The sequence below is a fragment of the Morus notabilis genome, unplaced genomic scaffold, assembly GCF_000414095.1.
Source record: "Morus notabilis unplaced genomic scaffold, ASM41409v2 Scaffold403, whole genome shotgun sequence".
In the NCBI taxonomy this organism is placed as follows: Eukaryota; Viridiplantae; Streptophyta; class Magnoliopsida; order Rosales; family Moraceae; genus Morus; species Morus notabilis.
In genome coordinates this window covers 202,530-224,476 of record NW_010359824.1, presented here as the reverse complement: position 1 = coordinate 224,476, position 21,947 = coordinate 202,530, and the positions used below count along the sequence as shown (strand labels likewise).

Sequence of the window (21,947 nt, the reverse complement as noted above, 5' to 3'; positions counted from 1 at the left end):
GGGGTTGTCTATTGTAGAATAAGGGGATTTATAGGAGGGGGAAACAAAGGGGAGTTAGTTAGAGAATTGTTTTGTGAGAAGTTGAAGAGTTCAGGTCTCTCGAAAACCTGAGTGTGGGAATCGTGTCCGGAAAGATTCTTGTCTCAATCTTCCGATAGTTGTTTCAATTCAATAATTCGTGCTTAATAACATTTCTACTTACCAATATGGTATCAAATTGGTATCAGAGCGTCGATCTTGCGTGATCTGTGATGGCGGCCAGGAAATTGGAGGAAAGACTGGGTACCGTGAAAGAACAGTTGAGTTCTGTTTGGGAGGGAATTGCGAAGGAGATGGAAGAAGTTAAGGATGATTTGCAGAAGATTCCTGCATTGGAGAAGAACGTGGCATTGATTTTGGGAAAACTGGACTCGTTGTTGCAGAAACAAGGAGGAGAGGATTTGGAATATAGGGAGGGCTAGGGTTGAGAATGGGAGCGGAGGCGGACCGGTGTATGAGCACCGGGAAGGAGAATTCCGGTTGGGAGGGATGACGAGGCGAATCGAAATGCCGATTTTTGAAGGCACAAATCCAGATGGCTGGATTTTTCGTGCTGAGCGATTTTTTGCCCTAAATCGCCTGGGAGAAAAGGAGAAATTGGAGGCGGCAGCCATTAGTCTCGATGGCGAAGCTCTGGCTTGGTTTCAGTGGACGGACGGGCGCCGGCCCATACGTGATTGGCTAGAATTCAAGAAGTTGTTGCTCGACTGTTTTCGACCGTCGCAGGAGGGGTCGAACTGTGAGAAGTTCCTTGCTCTCCGGCAGGAGGGAACAGTGCGCGCGTATATAAGGGATTTCGAGATGCTGGCCGCGCCTTTGACGGAGATTCCCACGGCGATCCTCGAAGGTAACTTCATCAACGGTCTTAAGCCGGAGACTAGGGCGGAAATTCGCCTGCTTCAGCCGAGCGGGTTGAACCGGATCATCGAACTAGCGCAGAGGGTGGAGGATCGAGATTTGGCTTTGAGAGGAGCTAAAGGAACGACGTCCAGCCCGTGGATGCGACAACAACCTTATAACTAGCCTTTTCGGAGCCAATAAACAAATACCTTCAAATCAGCCATGTCCAACAACAAGTCGTTTGGCCCTTCCCAAAACGACAAGTCGTTTCTGCCAACAGGTATGCCTTCTGTTAGGCGTTTTTCTGAGGCTGAAATCCAAAAAAGACGAGAAAAAGGCCTCTGTTTTAAATGTGATGAGAAATATTACTTTGGACATGTTTGTAAGAATAAGGAATTGCAGATTTTGATTTTAGAAGAGGAAGAGGAAGTTAGTCAAATTGAACAGGAAGAAATTACAGTAGTGAATGAGGAAGAGGTAGTGGAACTTTCTTTGAATTCAGTGGTGGGAATCACCACTCTGAAAACCATGAAAATACGGGGGTTAGTTGGGAGTCAGGAGGTGGTTGTGCTCATCGATTCGGGAGCCACCCACAATTTTATTTCCATGGAATTGGTGAGGAGGTTGGACCTGCCATTAGTTACAACCCAGGAGTATGGGGTGATTATGGGGACAGGAAAGGCTGTGAAGGGGAGTGGGATTTGCAGGGGATTAGTGTTGGGGTTGCAAGGGGTGGAGGTGGTTGAGGATTTTTTACCCCTTGAGCTTGGGAGTTCGGACGTCATATTGGGCATGCAATGGTTGGGATCCCTTGGCAATATGACTGTTAATTGGCAGACATTAACAATGAAATTCAAGGGGGGAGAGTCAACGGTTACGTTGCAGGGGGATTCGAGTCTCAGTAGGACATTGGTTTCTTTAAAGTCCATGCTGAAAACAATCAAGAAAGCAGGAGAGGGGATCTTAGTGGAGTTGGGATGTGTACAGGTTGCAGGGGAGGGGAAGCAAACGGAAATTCCAGAGGAGATTTCGCAAGTATTGCAGCAGTTTGCTGCTGTTTTTGAGAAGCCGCAGGGATTATCACCTACTCGGGCTCGTGATCATGCGATTGTACTTCAAGAGGGAACTACTCCTATTAGGGTGTGACTGTATCGTTATCCACAGGTGCAGAAAGATGAGATTGAGCGCTTGGTTAACGAAATGTTACAAGCGGGCATCATTCAACCTAGTGCCAGCCCGTATTCGAGTCCGGTACTTTTGGTTAAGAAAAAGGACGGGAGTTGGCGTTTTTGTGTGGATTATAGAGCTTTGAATTGCGCTACTGTCCCTGAACGGTTCCCAATTCCAGTAATAGATGAATTATTGGATGAGTTGCATGGGGCGAAGATCTTTTCCAAGTTGGATCTTCTTTCGGGGTATCACCAAATTAGGGTGCGCGCTGAGGATGTACCAAAAACAGCATTTAGAACCCATGAAGGGCACTATGAATTTTTGGTAATGCCGTTTGGATTGACAAACGTGCCGGCCACTTTTCAGGCCTTAATGAATGAGGTGTTTAAGTGTTTCCTACGGAAGTTTGTGTTGGTGTTTTTTGACGACATCTTGATTTATAGTACGACCTTGGGAGAGCACGTGGAGCACTTGTTTCAGGTCTTTGAGTTGCTGTGGCAGCATAGTTTGAGAGTTAATGATAAAAAGTGTTGCTTTGGCCAACCTTCACTGGAGTATCTCGGGCATATTATTTCAGCCGAGGGGGTGGCGGTTGATGAGAGGAAGATTGAAGCAATGCTAATTTGGCCAGCATCCAAAACATTGCGGGAGTTGCGGGGTTTCTTGGGTCTCACTGGATATTATCGTAAGTTCGTCAAGAATTATGGGATGGTGGCTAGTCCTTTGACTGGGCAACTCAAAAAGGATCAGTTTGGGTGGAATCAAGCGGCGGAGGAGTCGTTTGTGGCATTGAAGAAGGCCATGACTACAGTTCCGGTGTTGGCCTTACTGGATTTTTCTCAGCCCTTTGTGGTTGAGACGGATGCTTCCGGCCATGGACTAGGAGCAGTGTTGATGCAAAATGGTCGTCCAATTGCCTTTTACAGCCATGTTTTGTCCCCTCGAGGCAGGGCACGTTCAATTTACGAGCGTGAGTTGATGGCAATCGTCTTGGCCGTGCAGAAATGGCGACCATATTTGCTTGGAAGGCGATTTATCGTTCGCACTGACCAACAGAGCTTGAAATTTTTGTTAGAGCAGCGACTGATTAGTATTGAGCACCAAAAATGGGTTACTAAGGGCCCGTTTAGTTCGCTGATTCGAGTTTTTAATTCGAGTTGAGATGTGATTTTATGTGAGAGCTTTTTACTGTAGCAAAAAAGTTAGATGTGATTGTTTGTGAGAGCTTTTTACTGTAGCAAAACTCGAATTCTAAACTCGAATTAGCGAAATGAACGGGGCCTAAACTATTGGGGTATGACTTTGACATCCAATACCGGCCGGGAATAGAGAACAAGGCTGCTGATGTGCTTTCTCGTGTGGAAGGGATGCCCTCTTTATGCACACTATCGTTTGTACACGGTTTGGATTATGGGGAGATACAGCAACAGGTGTTGTCGGATTCCCGGCTGATGGGAGTTTATCAGGCTTTGTTATAGGGGGACACCAGCTATCCTAGTTTTTCGTTGGAGCAGGGTCGGCTTTTGTACAAGAGTCGGCTAGTCTTGGCCAAGTCTTCCCCGTTAGTGGCTGCCCTATTAAAGGAAGCGCATGATGGCCCAATTGGCGGGCATTCAGGGGTGTTCAAAACTTACCGCCGCTTAGCCTCTTCTTGGTATTGGGTGGGCATGTTCAAGTTAAGGAGTATGTTGGTCGCTGTACGGTTTGTCAACGCAACAAGCATTCCAATTTGTTGCCCGCGGGGCTTTTGCAACCTCTCCCAATTCCGGATCAGATTTGGGAGGATTTGTCCATGTTTATTGAAGGCCTTCCTAAGTCCGAAGGCTATGACACTATATTGGTCGTGGTGGATAGATTGAGTAAGTATGCCCATTTTGTGGCACTTCCACTTACCTACATAGCCGCGGATCCGGGCGTGGTTGTTTCGCAAAATTTCGCTTTCAGTTCGTAGAGTGAATCAAAGATGTGTTCCGCTTGATTCGTTGGAGCAGGGTCGGCTTTTGTACAAGAGTCGGCTAGTCTTGGCCAAGTCTTCCCCGTTAGTGGCTGCCCTATTAAAGGAAGCGCATGATGGCCCAATTGGCGGGCATTCAGGGGTGTTCAAAACTTACCGCCGCTTAGCCTCTTCTTGGTATTGGGTGGGCATGTTCAAGTTAAGGAGTATGTTGGTCGCTGTACGGTTTGTCAACGCAACAAGCATTCCAATTTGTTGCCCGCGGGGCTTTTGCAACCTCTCCCAATTCCGGATCAGATTTGGGAGGATTTGTCCATGTTTATTGAAGGCCTTCCTAAGTCCGAAGGCTATGACACTATATTGGTCGTGGTGGATAGATTGAGTAAGTATGCCCATTTTGTGGCACTTCGTCACCCTTTTACAGCTCCGGCGGTGGCTCATTTGTTCATGCGGGAGGTGGTTCGCTTGCATGGGATTCCTCGTTCCATTGTGTCAGACCGTGACAAGGTTTTTTTAAAACCTCGTCAATGGATGCGTTGGTTGGCTTGGGCGGAGTATTGGTATAATACATCATACCATTCTGCGGCCAATACTACACCCTTTCGTGTGGTGTATGGCCGAGACCCTCCACCCTCGGCCCTCCACCCTTGATCCGGTTTGGTTCCGGCAAGATAACGGTGGCGTCGCTTGAACGTCAGTTGGAGGACAGAGACGTTGCTCTGGATGAATTGAAGTTACACCTGCTACGGGCACAGGACAAGATGAAGGGGGTGGCCGATGGCAAGAGGCGGGATGTCGAGTTTTTGGTGGGTGATTTGGTGTTTCTCAAGTTGCGTCCTTATCAGTAACTGTCATTGTCCCGTCGCAGGAATGAGAAGTTGGCACCCCGTTTCTTTGGCCCTTATTAGGTGGCACAGCGGTTTGGTAAGGTGGCTTACCGTTTGCAGCTTCCTGAGTCAGCTCGCATCCACCCGGTTTTCCATGTGTCCCAACTCAAGCGTTGTTTGGGATCGGCTGAGGCCTCTCAAGAGCTTCCTGCTCAGCTTACTGCGGACATGGAGATGTTGATGGAGCTAGCGTTGGGTGTTCGCCAACCTAGAGAGGGCAGCGGGAATGAGGTGGAGGTGTTGATCCACTGGCAGGGGATGCCCACCTTTGATGCTACATGGGAATCTTTTTTAGCTATCCAACACCATTTTCCATCTTTTCACCTTGAGGACAAGGTGCAGGTTTGGGCGGCAGGTAATGATAGGCCACCGGTGCACTTTACTTACGTAAGGAGAAATAAAAGACAGGGGTAGAATGGGATTCTGCGGGGGGTGGGGAGAATTGTTTTGTGAGAAGTTGGAGAGTTCAGGTCTCTCGAAAACCTAAGTGTGGGAATCGTGTCCGGAAAGATTCTTGTCTCAATCTTCCGATAGTTGTTTCAATTCAATAATTCGTGCTTAATAACATTTCTACTTACCATTCTGTATCAGAATTGTAAATCTGGGTTGTTTCTGTCTCAATATTTGACAATTTGATTTTTTGGTCTAAAAGTGAAACATGTTTTTTGATCTGCAGGAGGACACTTTCTATGTTTGCATCCGTGACAGATATCATTCCTGATCTGTATGATCCATCTAAAGTTTCAGGCCGTATGCTTCTGCGATTAACTTTTATCTTTCTTTTTAAAGAAAAAAAATAAATTCACTTTATACATGACTTATTTTTGTAGTTATGTCAAAAAACGAGCAAGGATTTTTAGCTTCCGATAATACTGTTCTCCTTTACCATGTGACCTGCAGATATTGTTGATCGAGAAGAAAGGGTGGTCAAGAAATTCGAATTTGACCCAACACAGATGAGTGCTTTTGATGTGTGTGATAGCATTTGGACAATGATAGTTCAGGATAAAGTTTGAACTTGCTACCCTTAAAGATCTCGTCTAATGCCTGGCGGTAATTTTCTCACCTTAAGATGGCTTCTTTACTCTATAGAATGTTCTTTATTTAAGAATTGTTTTTGAAACATTTTTTGTATCTGTGTCAACCTTACTTGAATAGTATCTGATCCATAGGCTTTTATCAACTGTCCTTGGGTTCTAAGCACATTTTCTGACGTGTTATTAAAAGATCATCTAAAGCTGATACGTAGGGATGAGATCATTCATTTAAGAGTTAATGCCTAGGGTTAGCCACGCTCAACTTTCAAGCATAATTCATAGCCAAAATTTCATAGTTTTGGCACATGAAATAATATTAACCTTAATCATTTTTGTTCTAGCCAAAAAAAAAAAAAAAAAAGTCATTGATCATTTTATTAATTAGGCAAATGAGAGGAAGACCTTAAGGTTATACAAATTAGATGATTTAATGATGTTTAATGCTTGGAAATGAAATTTCTTTCTCTGCTTCCACAGGACTCTTTCCAATTCCTAATTGGCTATGCAATTTTCTTCTCGGCGCCATTTTCTTATTACGGTTGTATCTCTAATCCTGGTTTGTTAACATGTAATTGTCAATGATAAATTGAGATTTTGATCGACTTCACGTGATTCATATTTTGTTGTTGAAAACCTTATTCACGTCAAACACCTTTATGTTTGTGAGTTATTAGATTACCCGTCTTATGTCATCGATATTTCAAATCATTAGCTTATAATCTATCATACTTAAAGCTCTCCCACATTAATCTATTCTAATAATAAAAGATTCAGTTGCTCAGGCCCGTTGGAATTAACAATAACAGGACAAATGTTATGATGAGCTCTGGTCATTTATTATAAGGAAAATCTAGGATGTGCTTTGGTGCCCCATGCGAGTACTGTAAATTGTTTTTCTTCTTTGTTATCAGTTTGACCATTGCTGAATGCGACTAGATAACAAAATTTATAGCAAGATACATAATAGAAGTCTGAATTTTTCTCAAGAAAAACTAGAATTGAACTTTATTGATCATAAAGCCCCAGGCCGAACTTACAATCTAACAAATCATTAGTGATTTGAAGGATTAAGTTCGTATGTCCCCTTATTTGTGTTCCCTTTCATATTCTCCCAATAAAATCATATAATGTCAATTAAAATATTTTAGCTGTCATGACTATTTAATTGACATGATATGATAGCATGATATTATTGAAGGGACATGAAGGAAGACATGAATAAGAGAACACAAGAGTCGATTAAGGTGCTTCCTTCTCATCCAACTCAACAATGAGTTATTCCCTCTTTAAAATTCTACCGTGACCCCCTCTCCATCACATTACAATCTTTTCTCTCTAGAAGCGGCCAAAAGAAAACTACTCCATCTACAGCGCAAAACGTCTAGCTAGTTAACTCTTATTATTTTTCCTCGTACCTATAACCAATTGGTGGTCGATCATTGAGGTAGAGAGAATTGTTGAATCAATTTTCAAGAGTTGTTAGCTTTACGCCTATTTAGGATTTTTGTGTGTGCTTTTGTTTTTTTTGTTTTTTTTTAACTAAAAGTAAAAGTTAACGGCTTAAAAAATTACATCTTTTAAAATAAATTAAGGAAATACTTTAGTGTGTGCAAATCGCTTTCCTACATTTAAATCACTCTGGTGGCATATGCATCCTTTTATGTACAGAAGCAATATTGAACTGGGAACTCTACAAAAATAGATGAGCAAAAGAAAACATTTTTTTTTCCACTTTTATGAAGATATGTATTGCTAACATAAATGTATTTTTTTTTTTACTTAATTTATTTACATAAGTAAAACAGACACAACCCAGGATCACATATTCACTATGGTGTAAAACGCAACACTATTCACCACCTTCAAGTACAAACGAGGGGGAAAGTTCTTTTCATCATGGAAATAATGTTGATCATGTGGATATTATATATAAACTCTCTCACACTCTTCTCTTTCTCCCAGCAATATTGACTAATTTGCAAACTGGATTTACTTTCCTGTTCCAACTAAAGGAAAACTATTGGCAGGCTATAGGGGCAGAATTCCCTTTATAGGCCTTGCATGCATACGCGGTAAAGTTATTATAATCCTGCATAATTCAGAGACATATGGTGCTTAGAGAGTGACAACGGAAACAGATAAAGGGAAATTAAGGAAATCTTACCTTTCCAATAGGTTGGTTATTCACAACCACCCAAGGTACAAATGTGTGAGGCGGATTAAGTTGAGCAGTTTCAATAGCATACTTTTGTTCAAGCTGCAAATCAGTTGAAATTTCATACTAAATTAACTGGAACCCAATTGGGAACTTTAAAGAATACTTTCTTTTCTGGGGAAAAAAAAAAGGACAAACACAATGTCAAGGATCTTTTTAGGATGACAAAACATAAATTTAAGTAAAACCTTGTATTGCTATGATTTTTTGTCCAATTTTGTTCACTTGACTTTAAAAAATAAAAATATGCACCGACAATATTAAAGACACACTAGACCCTAGCATTGACCCAAAAAAAAAAAAAAAAAAAAAAAAATCCTACATCAGTGTACCTTTGTTCCATTTACGCTATTGATGCAGTTCAACACAGGTTTCTGATTCAAACCCAATGAACTGAAACAAGTTCTCCAATCCTTGTACCTTCCCTCAATGACCAGAAACTCAAAGCAGTAAATCAAAGCAAAATGCTTGTTCTGCATCAGAATTTAGTAGAAAAAATTATGAATCTAATTAACGTGAGAACAATATTAGAATAAACGTCCCGTTCATTTCACCGATTCGAGTTTTGCTACAGTAAAAAACTCTTAGAAACAGTAATATCTAACTTTTTTGCTAAACTCTCAGATAATCACACATTAACTCGAATTAAAAACTCGAATCAGCAATCTATTATTTAGAAGAGTAGAGTCTAACCACATCACGCAAGACATTAACGGTGCAGGCTTGCAGAGTATTCAGCTGGCATTCATCTGAGCCATTCTAAAAAAGAAAAAAGAAAAAAATTAAATTAAATTGCATAACAGTTACTAATTAATAGGAAGCAAACTATCAATACGAAAACCCGAAAACTGGTTTTCAAGAAAGAAAGATGCGCATTTGGATGGTGATATTTTGATAAGAAAATGAGAGGAAACGAAGAAGAAACGCAATGTTTATGCATGAAAAATGCACAACTAAGAAAACCCAGACGGAAAAATCTTACCTGACAAACAATGGCGTTGCTAGATTTGTTGACATAAGCATTACCCCAAGGGATCAACCTGAGATTCAGAATTGTGTTCAGACCATTGTCGAAAATCCGAGCAAGATTTTTAACGATGAAAGTGGCACAAGATGGGTTTAGAGCCTCATAGTATACAGAAAGATTTAATTTCTTAGAAACGACCTTTGAATCCTCATAAACTTTGCCATAATCCAAGTCATAAGCAGCGACACTATGACTCTGACATATGAACAAGAGAAATGGACAAGCAATGACAAATGTGAGCACTAAACTTGGAGAACCCATTCTTGAGAAAAGCTTTTTAATATTCATGTGTCTTATATATATTGGCTTAATGTTGATGTAGATCACCAAACAGTAACGCTCGCTGTTGCACCTTTGTTTTACCACCAATGAGTTTGTGTAGCGTTATGTCTTTCCTTTTTTTTTTTTTTTTTTTTTTTTTTTTTTTACTTCAAAATTTCCAAATAGAATATTAACAGTCCTATAGGTCTTTCTCTATCATGAATAGGTTGTGCAAGACCTATTACAACTCGTCTGGAGCGGGGCTTATTCTTTAAGTTGAATTATTCTGGCCCTTTTAGTTCCATTATGGGCTACATTATTTCTTCTCTCAATGATAGAAATGGCCGAAAGGGGTCGGGATAGCACCAGTGATCCATTTTTCTTTATTCAGCAAAAAACAAAAATCAAAATTCTAAATTGCACCTTTCTTTTGCCTCATGTCATGAAAGTGAATTATGTCCTTTCCTATTTTCCCAATTGACAATTTGTATTCAATATTTCTTGTTTCCTGTAGAAGTAATTGTACAAAAGCTTGTGATGGCTTCCAAAAGAAATGATAGTTGTTTCTCTTTCATGGTTGGCAAGGTGATGTTGATGATACACGGACCAGACTACATCAATGCACTCTGCTAGTTGCTGGCTATGAAAGAGCCAAAATCATTAACTCTCGAATGTTTGACGTGGTCACCCAATTAATTTGCGTCTATCTATTCATATTTCATATGTCCAACATTAGAATTTTCTAAACACATATAAAGAATGTTTTGTCTGCTTATGATGCGTGTTATGGGGAATATGAGCCAAATCAGATATACTAGATTACCATCTTTGAATGATGATATGAGGTTAGATTATTAAAGTCAATGTTTAATATTGTAAATATTGCTAGACTGGTTGAGCTGTGAGAGGAAAAGACTACCCTTGGATCATATTTATGAAGTGGACCATCGTGGATGTCGTTTTAGAAGCATTGTGGCCAGTCTTTTAGGAGCTATTTGTCAATACTTGCTAATTTGCTCATATACATATACATATAATATATATATATATTTGACAATTATCTCATTGCCTTATTTTTTATTTTGGGCTTTTTTTTAATGTGTTTATATATATCCATTGCTTAGTTCAATTTTCCATCTGCCGGTTCTTTACCCCTTTTTTTTCACATGAGCACTGGCGTGAACAGCAGAAACTCTAGAAGGACTTGAACTATTTTATGCTTTTTATTATTTTTTTATTTTTTAAAAAATGGGATCAATGCCACAACTACCAACCGCTAACAGCTTATGATTTGCCTTATGAGTTATAATGGTGGGATCGAAGCATTCTTTGAATTGTGATGAAAAGACAAACTCGGTCAGCATTCACAGGAATATCGTCGAGACTTGCGACTAATAGGACATGTTCTCAGTTGCACAACTTCTTTCTCTATTTTACTTTTTTTTTTTTTTTTTTTTTTTTTTTTTTTTTTTTTTTTTTTGTTTAGATCCGAGACTTGTTTGTTTGGTATTTTGATCCCTAAATTAAAAAATTTACCAATCTCATCTCAGTCATGAATCTATTTATGTTTGCGGCGTTACTCCAAGTACCAATAAATGTTAAATCTCTCCTATTTTTATTGCCACAAAATCCCTTTTAAGTTTTTACTAGATTGACACGAATGTTAATATTAGGATAAATGCCCTGAAGTTTTGTTAGGTTGGCATAAACGTCCAAAGACTTCCAACAGATCACCATAAATTGCACGGTCCCCGATTTCTTAATTGTGGCATGTTAAACATGCTAAAAATTGTTGGCCCAATCAAAAATTAAACTAATCCATCTGAAATCCATGAAACGATAGGGTTAATGTTGTCTGTATGTGTTTATGTGAATACGTTTTTTTTTTTGTCATTTCTTGGCGTTGAACATAAGGTAACTCAACAATGTTATTTATGAGCACCACAGCATATTTGCATCCACCGACAGCTTTTACAAACAAGAAATGCTTGAGATAAAAGCAATTGTTTGTAAAACTTTTAAAATAGCTTGGGTTTGTCCTTTTCTTGCACTCGTCTGAGTTTGAAAGAATTATTTGTGACTAGTGCTTTGAACAAATTAAAAAGTGGAACCAACTATAACCTGATTCATTCTGATCAACGAACAAACTTAGACAACCGTAATGATGTTACCCAAAAAATAGTGCTAAATGTTATCTTATATGAAATCGAACCCCGCGTCTCTTTATTTATATTCATTTTTACATCTTTCTAATATATCATGTCATATTAATTAAAATATCATATCACGTCAATTAAAAAGTCATGACAACTTTAACTGATACTACAAGATTTTAGTAAGAAGACACGATAAGATTTTAGTAAGAAGACACGAAGAAGGACACGGATAAGATTTTAGTAAGAAGACACGAAGAAGGACACGGATAAGGGACAAATGAGCTCCAGCTTATCCGATTAGGTCCAGCTAAAAAGCAAACAAGCTAAACGAGCAATGTCAACCCTCCAAGGAACCGGTTATGGAAAGAGAAGCTAAATAAGATGCACGACGCCACTTAGTATTTAGCCTTAAAGGGTTGATTTTTTTTTTTTCCCCTTGCTTTACTTACTGTGTTTTGTCTTAAAAAAATGAACAAATTATGTTTGAATTTATAAACCAAACGGCCAATGATAATTTGTAATTGATTTATCAATGCAGGGATTCAACTTCAAAACCTGAATCTACGGCTGAAATGGCCCCTTAATTAGTTTGATAAACACTTGTATACAAAATGCTGTCTCAAGACCAATGAAAGCAAAAGAAGACTTACATAATGCAATTAAAACAAGCCAACCAACAGAACCTATCTTTAAGTCCAAATATGGATTCCATATGTACTCTACTATCCTCCTCCACAATAACAAACATGACCTGGAGTTGCCATTTGTATGATCAGATGTGAGATTTGGGTAAAACACTAAAAGCAGTATAATGAAGACCCAGCATATTCAAGAACCAAAAGTCATCTCTGGTTTCCCAAGAAGAAACACATTTATATAAAGTGAAGATGTACGCTTTTCTTTGCCACCAACGGAAAAATTTGACTATTTCCCTATAACTCGACGATAAAGTTCTTCCTCCCCGGCTTTCTTCTTAGCCAACATCCTCTCCTTCCGTCTTGCATCCCTCACAGCAGCATCAGCATAGACTTTCTCCATTATTGTGGTGAAACCAGGAATTGCCTGACTCATTTTCCGGTAAACTGCACTGCTAAGCTTTTCATAAATCCTCAGTATTCTCTGTAGAAAAATAAAACATGAGACAACTTGTTAGAGATTTGCTTGTCCTTGGAGGATATGATAAATAGACTGAAGCCAAGAGAAATTTCACAAGAAAATTCAGCCAGTTTTCCTTCTTGGGATGGTGTCCATTGCATTTAGAAGAACATGCAGACACATAAAATGATTATTCGTATCAGCTAGGAACAGGAAACTACGAGAATAGAGCCTTAAATCTTTCAGATCAGCAAAGAATATGTGACCAGTTTAGCATACTTTAAACAGTGTTTTTCTTCCAATAATTGATGGAACCATGATTTGTGATTTTGCCATGTTCAAACCGTGAGGAAATATCAAGCTCAAGTGCAGAAGAAAACTTGGTTTTGAAAGTCAGGAGCAAGTCTATACCATGACATCCTTATTCCATTTTCGAATGTATGGAGGGCCCGTCGTGTATGTACCGAGAGGCTCGCGGTACCATTCCCCACCATATGTTATCTGATCCATTGCTTGTTCAACGCTTAGAACTTCCCATGGCCTTAGACCAGGGATAATTTCAGCCAATTGACGCCTGCCCCAATAAGCAAACATTGCGTTAGTTAATCAGTTCTTGATATGCAATAGCAACAAAGCTATTTCAACAAACATATTGAATAGATTTAAGTGTGATGAATTGTCATATACTCAACCCCGTTCAGAAAGAAGGAAGCCAAGCGGGAGAAAAACACGGCTCTTCATTTTCATTACTCTTGTAACAAAAAAAAGAAGAAAAGGAAAAACTGAAAAAAGGGTGGTAATCTATAAAATTTAAATATGTTGGTGAGTGCTTCATTCCAGTAGTTGACTACTATGAAACAATTTAAGATCCCAATACAAAAAGCATATACCTTTGAAAGAAATTAACCTTCATCAACACCCCTAATTAAGTTTCTAAAACAAATAAAATAGCTATTATACACTTTGCTCCCCAGGGGCAGCTTCTTCTCTCGATTGACACAACATAGCTCCTCTACCAGTGAAACGTTAATGACAAAAAGGAAATGCAGTTTTACTTTTGGATTATAAAAGATTATACGACAAGAAATACCTAAGATCATTTGGAATATATTTGTTTGGCATGTGATCCTGTTGAAGAATTGATGTCAGTTCTGAGCCACTAGCCCAAAGAAATAGACAATGACTTGGAATTCTAACACCAGGCCAAACACCACCATTAGCTTCCAGTACAGCTAAATCGCGTCTCTTGCTTTCATAAGCTTCTCGTTGGGCCTGCTCATATGTTTTTGGCTCATGCCCCTTCAGAGGAACCCAAGGAGGAATGCCTTTTTGCAGTTTGTGAAGAAAAGCAGTAGCAGCAGCTCCAAGTCTAACTATAACCACAAATTAGTCTGGTTATAGCACAAATTGATTCCTTTTGACACAAACTATTAAATAATAACAACAACAATGGAAAGCGATGAAGAAAACAAGATATGATATTCTTTAAAGTGGCACAGCTTCTTAGCTCGTCTAAAACAATCATAATAACCTACCTACGCCAGGTCATATGTAGCTATGACATGTTCTTTCGTCTCAGAAGATGTTATAACCCTTGGGTAGAACTCATCCCCAAAAGCTAGCTTGTAGAGAAAGGGTGCCCAAATGGTTATAAACCCACATGCTAAGCCCATACTTTAGCAATGTGGGACTCATCCAAGACCTAACATACCACCATGCTTCCGACACCGACGTCCACGGCGGCCCACTCTGGATGGCCCACTCTGGCCTTTCTAGGTCGCCCCTTCCGCAACGTGGGCCTGAGGAGGAGCATGCTCTGATACCAATTGTTATAACCCTTTGGTAGAACTCATCCCCAAAAGCTAGCTTGTAGGGAGAGGGTGCCCAAATAGTTATAAACCCACATGCTAAGCCCATACTTTAGCAATGTGGGACTCAACCAGGATCCTAACACAAGATTGAGACCAACCTAAAAAATCTAAACTTGAATTTGTTAAGTATCATTACTTATGAAATAGATAACTTCATAATACTGTCAAAAGAGATATAAAGTTCAGCAAAATTTGATGTACTTGCCAGAGACATCCTAACTTTCTTCTATCAACATTTGCAAAATCATTTAAGCTGAATCCTTTAACAAATCTTGTACCAAAGAATAAGGTATTGCGATTTCAAAATTTGAAATCAGAAGGCCATTTGTATCAAGAAAAAGGGAACATTCTTTATCTTTCGGTCAACATATGTACCCCAACATACAATCATATATATCAACAAACTCGCTCAAGCAACAAAAATACAAGTATGAAGGAAGATTAACAAACCTTCCCACGTGGCAATCGCACGTTCCATGCCATAAACCATGTGAATTGGCGCCCATTCATCCATGTCTTCACCCCAAATGAACGTGTCTTTATCAATGATGCCAGCCCCCCATGCAGTTTTGAGGGTTATCAACTCACATGGTCCTCGAGTACGACCCAACCGATCCTTATAGTAAAATCCACCACTCCTCATGATAACTGCCATCAGTAAACAATAACAGCCTCATTTAAATACATAAACAGCATTCCAAACAGAATTTCTTTCCATTATGTTCACTGACGGCAGGGATACTCTGCTACAAGTACACATTTTACAGCTAGTGCCAAAGCTAGAAAAAACGGAACACAATACCGAGTCTGAGAAGAGTTTTTCCAACTAGTTTCCAATAAGATAAGCAGTAAAGATTATTGTTAGAAACAAACGTAGAGAAATCATTGGGCCACTCGAATCATTGTTTACACCCGAATACATGGAAGTACATTCACAAAATTCCTTTATTGTGATAAAAATGTATTCAAGCAGTTCAAAATGTTAAAAAGTTTCAGACAACAAAAAAAAATCGTACTAAAACAATTCTCAAATATTAAAACAATGGTAAGAAGGCACTTGACAGATTGTTTACAACTGAACTATATAGAAAAATAAAAATAAAACAAAGCACTAAAAGTGAAACAAATGCACAGAATACGGGTGCATTCACAAATATACATTATCAAAATGCATTGCACTAACTCAATAATAATCAAACTAGAAAACAATGGTAAAAAGAAAATTGACTTGTTTACAACTGAATTATATGAAGGAAAAAAAAAAGTACTCAAAGTGAAACAAATACACAGAGTACAAGCGCATTCACAATTACACATAAACAAGTCTTAATAACAATAACACAATTCCATAGCAACAAGCATTAAAACCAACCAATTCTGAAACCAGAACAAACTTACAATCATAATAGCGCTTCTCGAGGCGCTTGTAGCCGATGGCCTGAGCGACGTCGATGGGGCGGCCCGACGGGTAGGGCCTCTGGCGGAACCCCCAGAGCCCAAAGAAGAACTGCCTCGCAAAATCCCAAAACTTGTCATCGGACTCTTGCTTCGTCTTTATCGCCTTCCTCGGCATGGGCCGGCCGTCGAGCCCAATCACGTGCGGCACCGACCGCCATAGCTTCCGGTCCTCTCTCCTGTACGGATTCTCGTTCTCCTTGAGCTCCATTTCATTCACAATATCCGCAATCTCCTCTGCCCGTCTCAAGAACTTCACAACCGGATTGGCCCAAAAGTCCTCCCAGAACTTGGCGTTCTCTCTGATCTCCTCCTCCGTCGGGTTTTCCTTCTTCTCGAAAATGGGGTCTTCGTTGAGGATCTTTTCGACCTCCGGGGCGTAGCGGTAATCGGGCAAGTTCTCGCATTCCCAGAAGTACTGGTCCAGCATTTGACTGTACGGACCTTTGGGTTCTTCGGTCGAGGAGGAGGGGTTAGTTTCGAGTTGTTGTTTGTCTCTGTCGAAGAGGTTTGAAGCGGAGAGAGAAGCGAACTTTGAGGGGGATTCGGTTCGGAAGAAGGAGAAGTCATTGAGCTTGAGGAGGTTCAGTGGAGGAATTGGCTTCGGTGGTTTTGAGAACCAGCTTTCGAATGGGTTGAAATTGATCGATGCCATTGGAAACAAAGGAGAAAGGGTTTAGAGTTCAGAGACTGTAAAATGGGATAAGGTGAGACTCTGTTCTATGAGAGACGTTTAAAGTCGAGAGAGAGAGAGAGAGAGAGAGAGATAATTTGAGTTTTTAATTCGTAAAAATTTTTTATTTAAGAATTTTTTATTATAATAAAAAAATTAAATATTATTATTTTTTAAAATTTTTTATTATAATAAACTTTTAATTATAAACTTAAATTAATAAAATAAACGGCGTGTGCACGACCCGATTCTATTCCAAACACTCAGGCTCATTTACCAAACAAGAAAGGAATGTAACGGAGAAAGAGAAACTTGGTGAGCTCTCTTTTAAAAAAAAAAAATTAGCGAACTTATTCTTTAAATATATTGGTATAAGATTTTTATCTTAACTCCTGATTAAATATTCTTTTAACTATTAGATGGTGTAATAAAAATAATTTTATTCACTTTTTTATGTTTATTAATATTAAAAATAGTAATGTTATAAATATAATTATTAAAATATTTTTTTACATAATTAATAATCATTGATTATATAGTAATTCATTAATAGTGGATAAATAAATTTAATATTCAATTACTTTAACACGAAATTAATATTAAAGAGTGCAAAGATTGACATTTCCTTTCATCATTTCTTATTTTTTGTGGACTCGTTAAATTTTTATTACAAATTTTATAAATAAATATATTATTAAATAAAAAAGAGAATCACTTTTTATTTTTTATTTTTCCTTTGATGTAAAGTAAACAAGCCTAAGGATTGTTAAGACATTATAAATGAAAAAATTGCAGTAAATAAACCAACTTTTACGACCTTTAAATGTAAATAGTAAGGTAAATTGTATGAATAGTCTCTAAACTCTTTAAAAAGTGACAGTTTAATTTTTAAATTTTTTTTTTAAACGAATTTCAAATTATTTAGAATGGTACAATATAATTATTTCGGTCCGATATTGTCAAAAAAGTAACGCCATAGTGCATGTGAGATATCGCATGAGCTATGTTTTTTGGAATATATGTGTAAAATCGGGAGATTTGGGCACATTTTTGACCCATTTAATTCACTGATTCGAGTTTTTAATTCGAGTTGAGATGTGATTTTATGTGAGAGCTTTTTACTGTAGTAAAAAAGTTAAATGTGATTGTTTGTAAGAACTTTTTACTGTAGCAAAACTCAAATTCTAAACTCGAATCAACAAAATGAACGGACCATTTATCTCTCTCTCTCTCCACTCTTTAGCAACCATGTCCGAAATCTTTTTCCGCAGCTACGAGCTCCGCCTCCTCCGCTGCACCCTCCCTCCCTCTCCTTCTCCCCCTCTGCCTTTGACGACGCTCACAACCAACACCCTCTCCACTCGCTTATCACCGACCTCCTTGCCTCCATCGAAGCCAATCACTACCTCGAAGTCCTCGCTTCCTGTCTTGTCTTCGGACTCAACTCCACACAGTCGCCGCTTGACGAATCCTCGTCGGCCAAATAGAGTTTGTTTTCGCTTTCTCTTCTTTTCAAATTATTTAAACTAGATTCGGTGATTCCCATGTAGTTTATATTAAAAAGAAGAAGAAGAAGAAGGCCCTTTTGGCGTATTGTGTGATATTCTAGAATTTGATATAAAGCTTCTGTTTTGGGTCAAAGGCAACTAGAAATTTGAGTGGTTTTTATGAGATTGCTGGAAAACCCAACAATAATTCTTGCTTTTTTAGCCGTTTTGTTCATTTTTGTTATCGTTCAGGTTTTGGATTACTTATTTTAAGAAGTGAGTTTTTCCTGGATAAGAGAGTTTAGGTTTTAGGTGAAGTTCTGAGTTTGATCAGCTTCTAATTTGGGTCAAAGGCAGTGGGATTTCAATAAAAGGGATTGATTTTGGACTTCGGTGGAAGAAGGAAAACAAACCCAAAAAGAAGTTAGGATTTTTTATAACTAAAGAAGAAGATATAAACTAATCTCTCCGTTCAAGTGTAATTAAGGGCATTTTCATCGTTTATGTCAAAACATAACCCACGTGATATCACGTGCACTGTTCTATTATTTTTTAGACGACATCTGATGAAAAAGACTACATTATACCTTTTTAAATAGTTTAAGATTCATAAAAAAAAATTTAAGACTAAAATATCACATTTTAAAGAGTTTGAGAACCTTCGTACAATTTATCCTAAATTGTATATAGTAGGTAGTAAATAAACGGTAGATTTATCAATCACTATATAGTGTTTGGTAAGGGGATTCGTACATTAATTCGAATCATGATTTATGGTTCGTTACAGTATTTTCTCTCATAAAAAATACACGTAAATCAAAAATAGTTCTAATCTCATGATTTTAATCTATGAACCAAACGTTTAGTAAAAAATAATATACTGTTTTTAATTTTCTTTTATAGAAGACGGTTTAAAATTAAAGGGATGTTTGGTTGGAGGATTCAAACCATGATTTGAATCATAATTCATGATTCGCTACAGTATTTTCTCTTATAAAAAATACACATAAATTAAAAATAATTTTAATCACATAATTTTAATTCATGAACCAAACGTCTCGTTATTTTTTTTTTCCCCTTACTTTTACCTTTTTATAGGGTTTCTATTTTTTTCCTCAAATTTTCTCTCCGCCACGCTAGTTTTGTGTCTATCTTTCGACTCTCTTTGAACCTCCCCTTCTCTAGCTCTCTGTACTCCCTATTTCTCTCTCCATCAATTTTCTCCTTCAATCTCTCATCGAGACGATTGCCTGTCGTGCCCCCTCTACAAATGTCATTCACATAGATCGCGAACTTCGTCGCGATTTGCGTCGACAGAGATTACGATTCCGTTGTCTTCCCGAGTTCCATCAGTGTCTCAAATTGTTGGCTAGTCATTTTTTTTTTATTCTTTTGAAATTTTAATGAAAAGCAATATTAAAGTTATAATAAATACGGAAAACAACCCTAATCGAGGGCACTGTTTCAAAAAGCAGCCTTAAGCAATTGCTTAAATGACCTAGAGGTTGAGCCTATATTATTTTGGGGCAAACAAGATTAGCTGCCGCGATTTTCTCCACTTCTTGTTAATACTTTTCTTCTATATTCTTGGATTTTATATTAATTTTAGTGTGATTTTAGTAGTAGGGTATCAAAATATGCGACTATAGTTAGGATTTTATTTTAAACCCTGTATTTATATTAGGTTAAATTATTTTTGTACACTTTTTGTTTTGACGTGATTTTAAATAAATTTAACATGTATTACTAGAAAACTCCTAATTTTCAAGACCAAAAAAGGTAGTAAGTAGAAAACAAGAAAATGGAGTAAATATTAAGCATACAATACTCCTTCACGCATTCTTTTTTTTTTTTTTGGCAGTAGTATTTCAATCCATAAAACTTCCAAGTATTCTAATGTTGAAACTTTACGTACCCTACATTCAATAATAAAATAGCTGGTTTATTCCTCCTAAATACATACTACGTACGTACATACGTATTAATTGGCAGACGGTTTTTGCCAAGGGATGGTTATATCACATCTCTTGTTATAATCCCCTCTTGGCTTTGTAGGCATCAAATGTTACAGCAACATTGACCCAAGCAATATGGCAAGACATGGACTCGTAAACCGTCGTCCTTGGACTCGCAATGGATTGTGAGGCTCTGCTTATCCGGTAACATGTTTAAAATCTCGACTTGCGTTTCGGGTTTGATAACTGGACTGATCACTATTTTCTCTTGGGCGTTCTGGGTTTTTTCATCTACGCTAGTGGTGCTAGTGCAAAGTAGAAACAACAATGCAGAAAACAAGGTTTGGCGACCGCCTTCCAAATTGACTCATCTTATTGGAAAGGGTATACACTACAAGGATTGATATTGTTTCACAATGCAATGATGTCTATATATATATATATATATATGCTGAGTATGTATATATTTATATTCGGGTAAATAAATGTAGGAATTCTACCCAAAAAAAAAAAAATTTTTTTTTTGCAAGAATAAAATAGTAAAACATGGGGTTTCATCAATTCTTGAATTGTCGGTTATAAAACTCTATGCGGATTTACCATAAACATTTGGACAAGTAAATGTCATATAAATATAAATAAAGGAATAAACTCAATATGTTTCCCTTTTTTTTTTTTGGCTGGGGATAAGAGTGAGTTAAATACAGTCGGTTAAAAAATAGGGAATAAAGAGATAGTAAATGAAGATCCATCAGTAATTTTAATTTGGAAGGTTATAATACGATAATATGAGAATTTTATAATAAGGTGGTCTATTGACATTCTTCATTCTACTTTTTACGCATACATATTTAAACCATTTCAATTCTACTTATTATAACCCACTTAAAATTTTAAAAAAGTCCTTATAACTAAATTGCATTGTTTTTTCTTTTTTCACCCGCCCACCAACCTAACGTAACTTTTATTTCTTTCCTTTCGATCTTTCGATTTTTTTTTTCCAATTCTTTCAATGAATCAATTTGAACATTTACTGATATGAAATCATGTGTCGTTGTTTTTTCGTTGCAAGGGATTCATAAGAAGATCATTGGTTTCCAAAAGCAAAACAGAGAATCAGAATAAAAACGTATTTATACAATCAGATGAAATGAATAAAAACGGGCATCGTTCATTTCACCGATTCGAGTTTTCAGTTTTAGATTTCTACAGTAAAAAGCTATCAGAAAATGCCACATTAATTTTTTCTACTACAGTGAAAAGTTCTCAGAAAATATTACATCTCAGTTCGAATTAAAAACTCGAATCCGCGAAGTGAACGAGGCCAAATTAAATTGAAAACATTCTCTCTTCAATTTTTTTTTTTTTTGAATCGGATAATCTTTCTCTTAAAAAAGTTTTTGCGAATCAGAAATATTTGATAGTTTGATATTTTGAATAAAAAAAAGTTTTATATTTTGATATTTTGATATTTTTCTCTTAAAAAAAGTTTTTACGAATCAAAAAGTTTTTAAAAATGTATTTTGGATTATTTGATATTTGATATTTTCAAATTTCTAATTTATAATCAATTCATACATATCTCTCGGCCAACGGCAGATTTTTACACATGGAATCCAAAAATAATCAAGAGAATTACTGATTTTGGAGGCTTTCTTTTTTTATTATTATTTATTAAGAAGATTTTGAAGATAGATAAAAAAACCAAAACAATATTTCATAGCACATAATTTGCTAGATTTTGGGTATGTTTTGTTACAAGCATAACTTTGGGTTAGCAAGGGATAATTACTTGCTTCCAAGGCACTAATTTCCCCAAGAAAGT

The 21,947-nt window shown here is 37.6% G+C and overlaps 3 protein-coding genes across 5 annotated transcripts in view; 1 reads left to right on the top strand and 2 right to left on the bottom strand.

Moving 5' to 3' along the window:
- LOC21397145 overlaps positions 1–6,603 on the top strand; it is a 9,077-nt gene extending 2,474 nt beyond the window's left edge. For both annotated transcript variants that reach the window (XM_010095251.2, XM_024163776.1), the window contains 3 exons: positions 5,567–5,640; positions 5,791–5,943; positions 6,405–6,603. In XM_010095251.2, coding sequence (XP_010093553.2) covers positions 5,567–5,640; positions 5,791–5,906 — 190 coding nt within the window. In that variant the 3' untranslated portion in view covers positions 5,907–5,943; positions 6,405–6,603. The remainder of the gene's footprint in view (positions 1–5,566; positions 5,641–5,790; positions 5,944–6,404) is intronic.
- Positions 6,604–7,655: 1,052 nt separating this feature from the next.
- On the bottom strand, positions 7,656–9,783 carry LOC21397144 (gamma-interferon-inducible lysosomal thiol reductase). Of its 2 annotated transcripts, XM_024163779.1 has the most exons (6): positions 9,308–9,783; positions 9,125–9,182; positions 8,836–8,901; positions 8,475–8,615; positions 8,092–8,184; positions 7,656–8,016 (listed from the first exon to the last, which is right to left on the bottom strand). In XM_024163779.1, the coding sequence occupies exons 1-6, from the start codon at positions 9,343–9,345 to the stop codon at positions 7,945–7,947; spliced, it is 468 nt and encodes a 155-aa protein (XP_024019547.1). In that variant the 5' UTR covers positions 9,346–9,783; the 3' UTR covers positions 7,656–7,944. The 2 variants fall into 2 exon arrangements, with proteins under 2 accessions (XP_024019547.1, XP_010093552.2); XM_010095250.2 differs by having other exon boundaries at positions 9,125–9,783.
- Positions 9,784–12,217: 2,434 nt separating this feature from the next.
- On the bottom strand, positions 12,218–16,751 carry LOC21397143 (protein TIC 56, chloroplastic). The gene is made up of 5 exons (XM_024163775.1): positions 15,951–16,751; positions 15,003–15,200; positions 13,772–14,054; positions 13,093–13,255; positions 12,218–12,705 (listed from the first exon to the last, which is right to left on the bottom strand). The coding sequence occupies exons 1-5, from the start codon at positions 16,660–16,662 to the stop codon at positions 12,511–12,513; spliced, it is 1,551 nt and encodes a 516-aa protein (XP_024019543.1). The 5' UTR covers positions 16,663–16,751; the 3' UTR covers positions 12,218–12,510.
- Positions 16,752–21,947: the final 5,196 nt, after the last annotated feature.

Excerpts from the sequence above, each read along its gene's own strand:
- LOC21397144 (XM_010095250.2), bottom strand. The coding sequence starts at position 9,457 with ATGAATATTAAAAAGCTTTTCTCAAGAATGGGTTCTCCAAGTTTAGTG. Across the intron at positions 8,902-9,124 it reads GCAACGCCATTGTTTGTCAG|AATGGCTCAGATGAATGCCA; the intron begins GTAAGATTTTTC and ends TTTCTTTTTTAG. Across the intron at positions 8,616-8,835 it reads TTAATGTCTTGCGTGATGTG|AACAAGCATTTTGCTTTGAT; the intron begins GTTAGACTCTAC and ends ATTCTGATGCAG.
- LOC21397143 (XM_024163775.1), bottom strand. The coding sequence starts at position 16,662 with ATGGCATCGATCAATTTCAACCCATTCGAAAGCTGGTTCTCAAAACCA. Across the intron at positions 15,201-15,950 it reads CGAGAAGCGCTATTATGATT|TTATCATGAGGAGTGGTGGA; the intron begins GTAAGTTTGTTC and ends TACTGATGGCAG. Across the intron at positions 14,055-15,002 it reads TGCGATTGCCACGTGGGAAG|TTAGACTTGGAGCTGCTGCT; the intron begins GTTTGTTAATCT and ends TTGTGGTTATAG.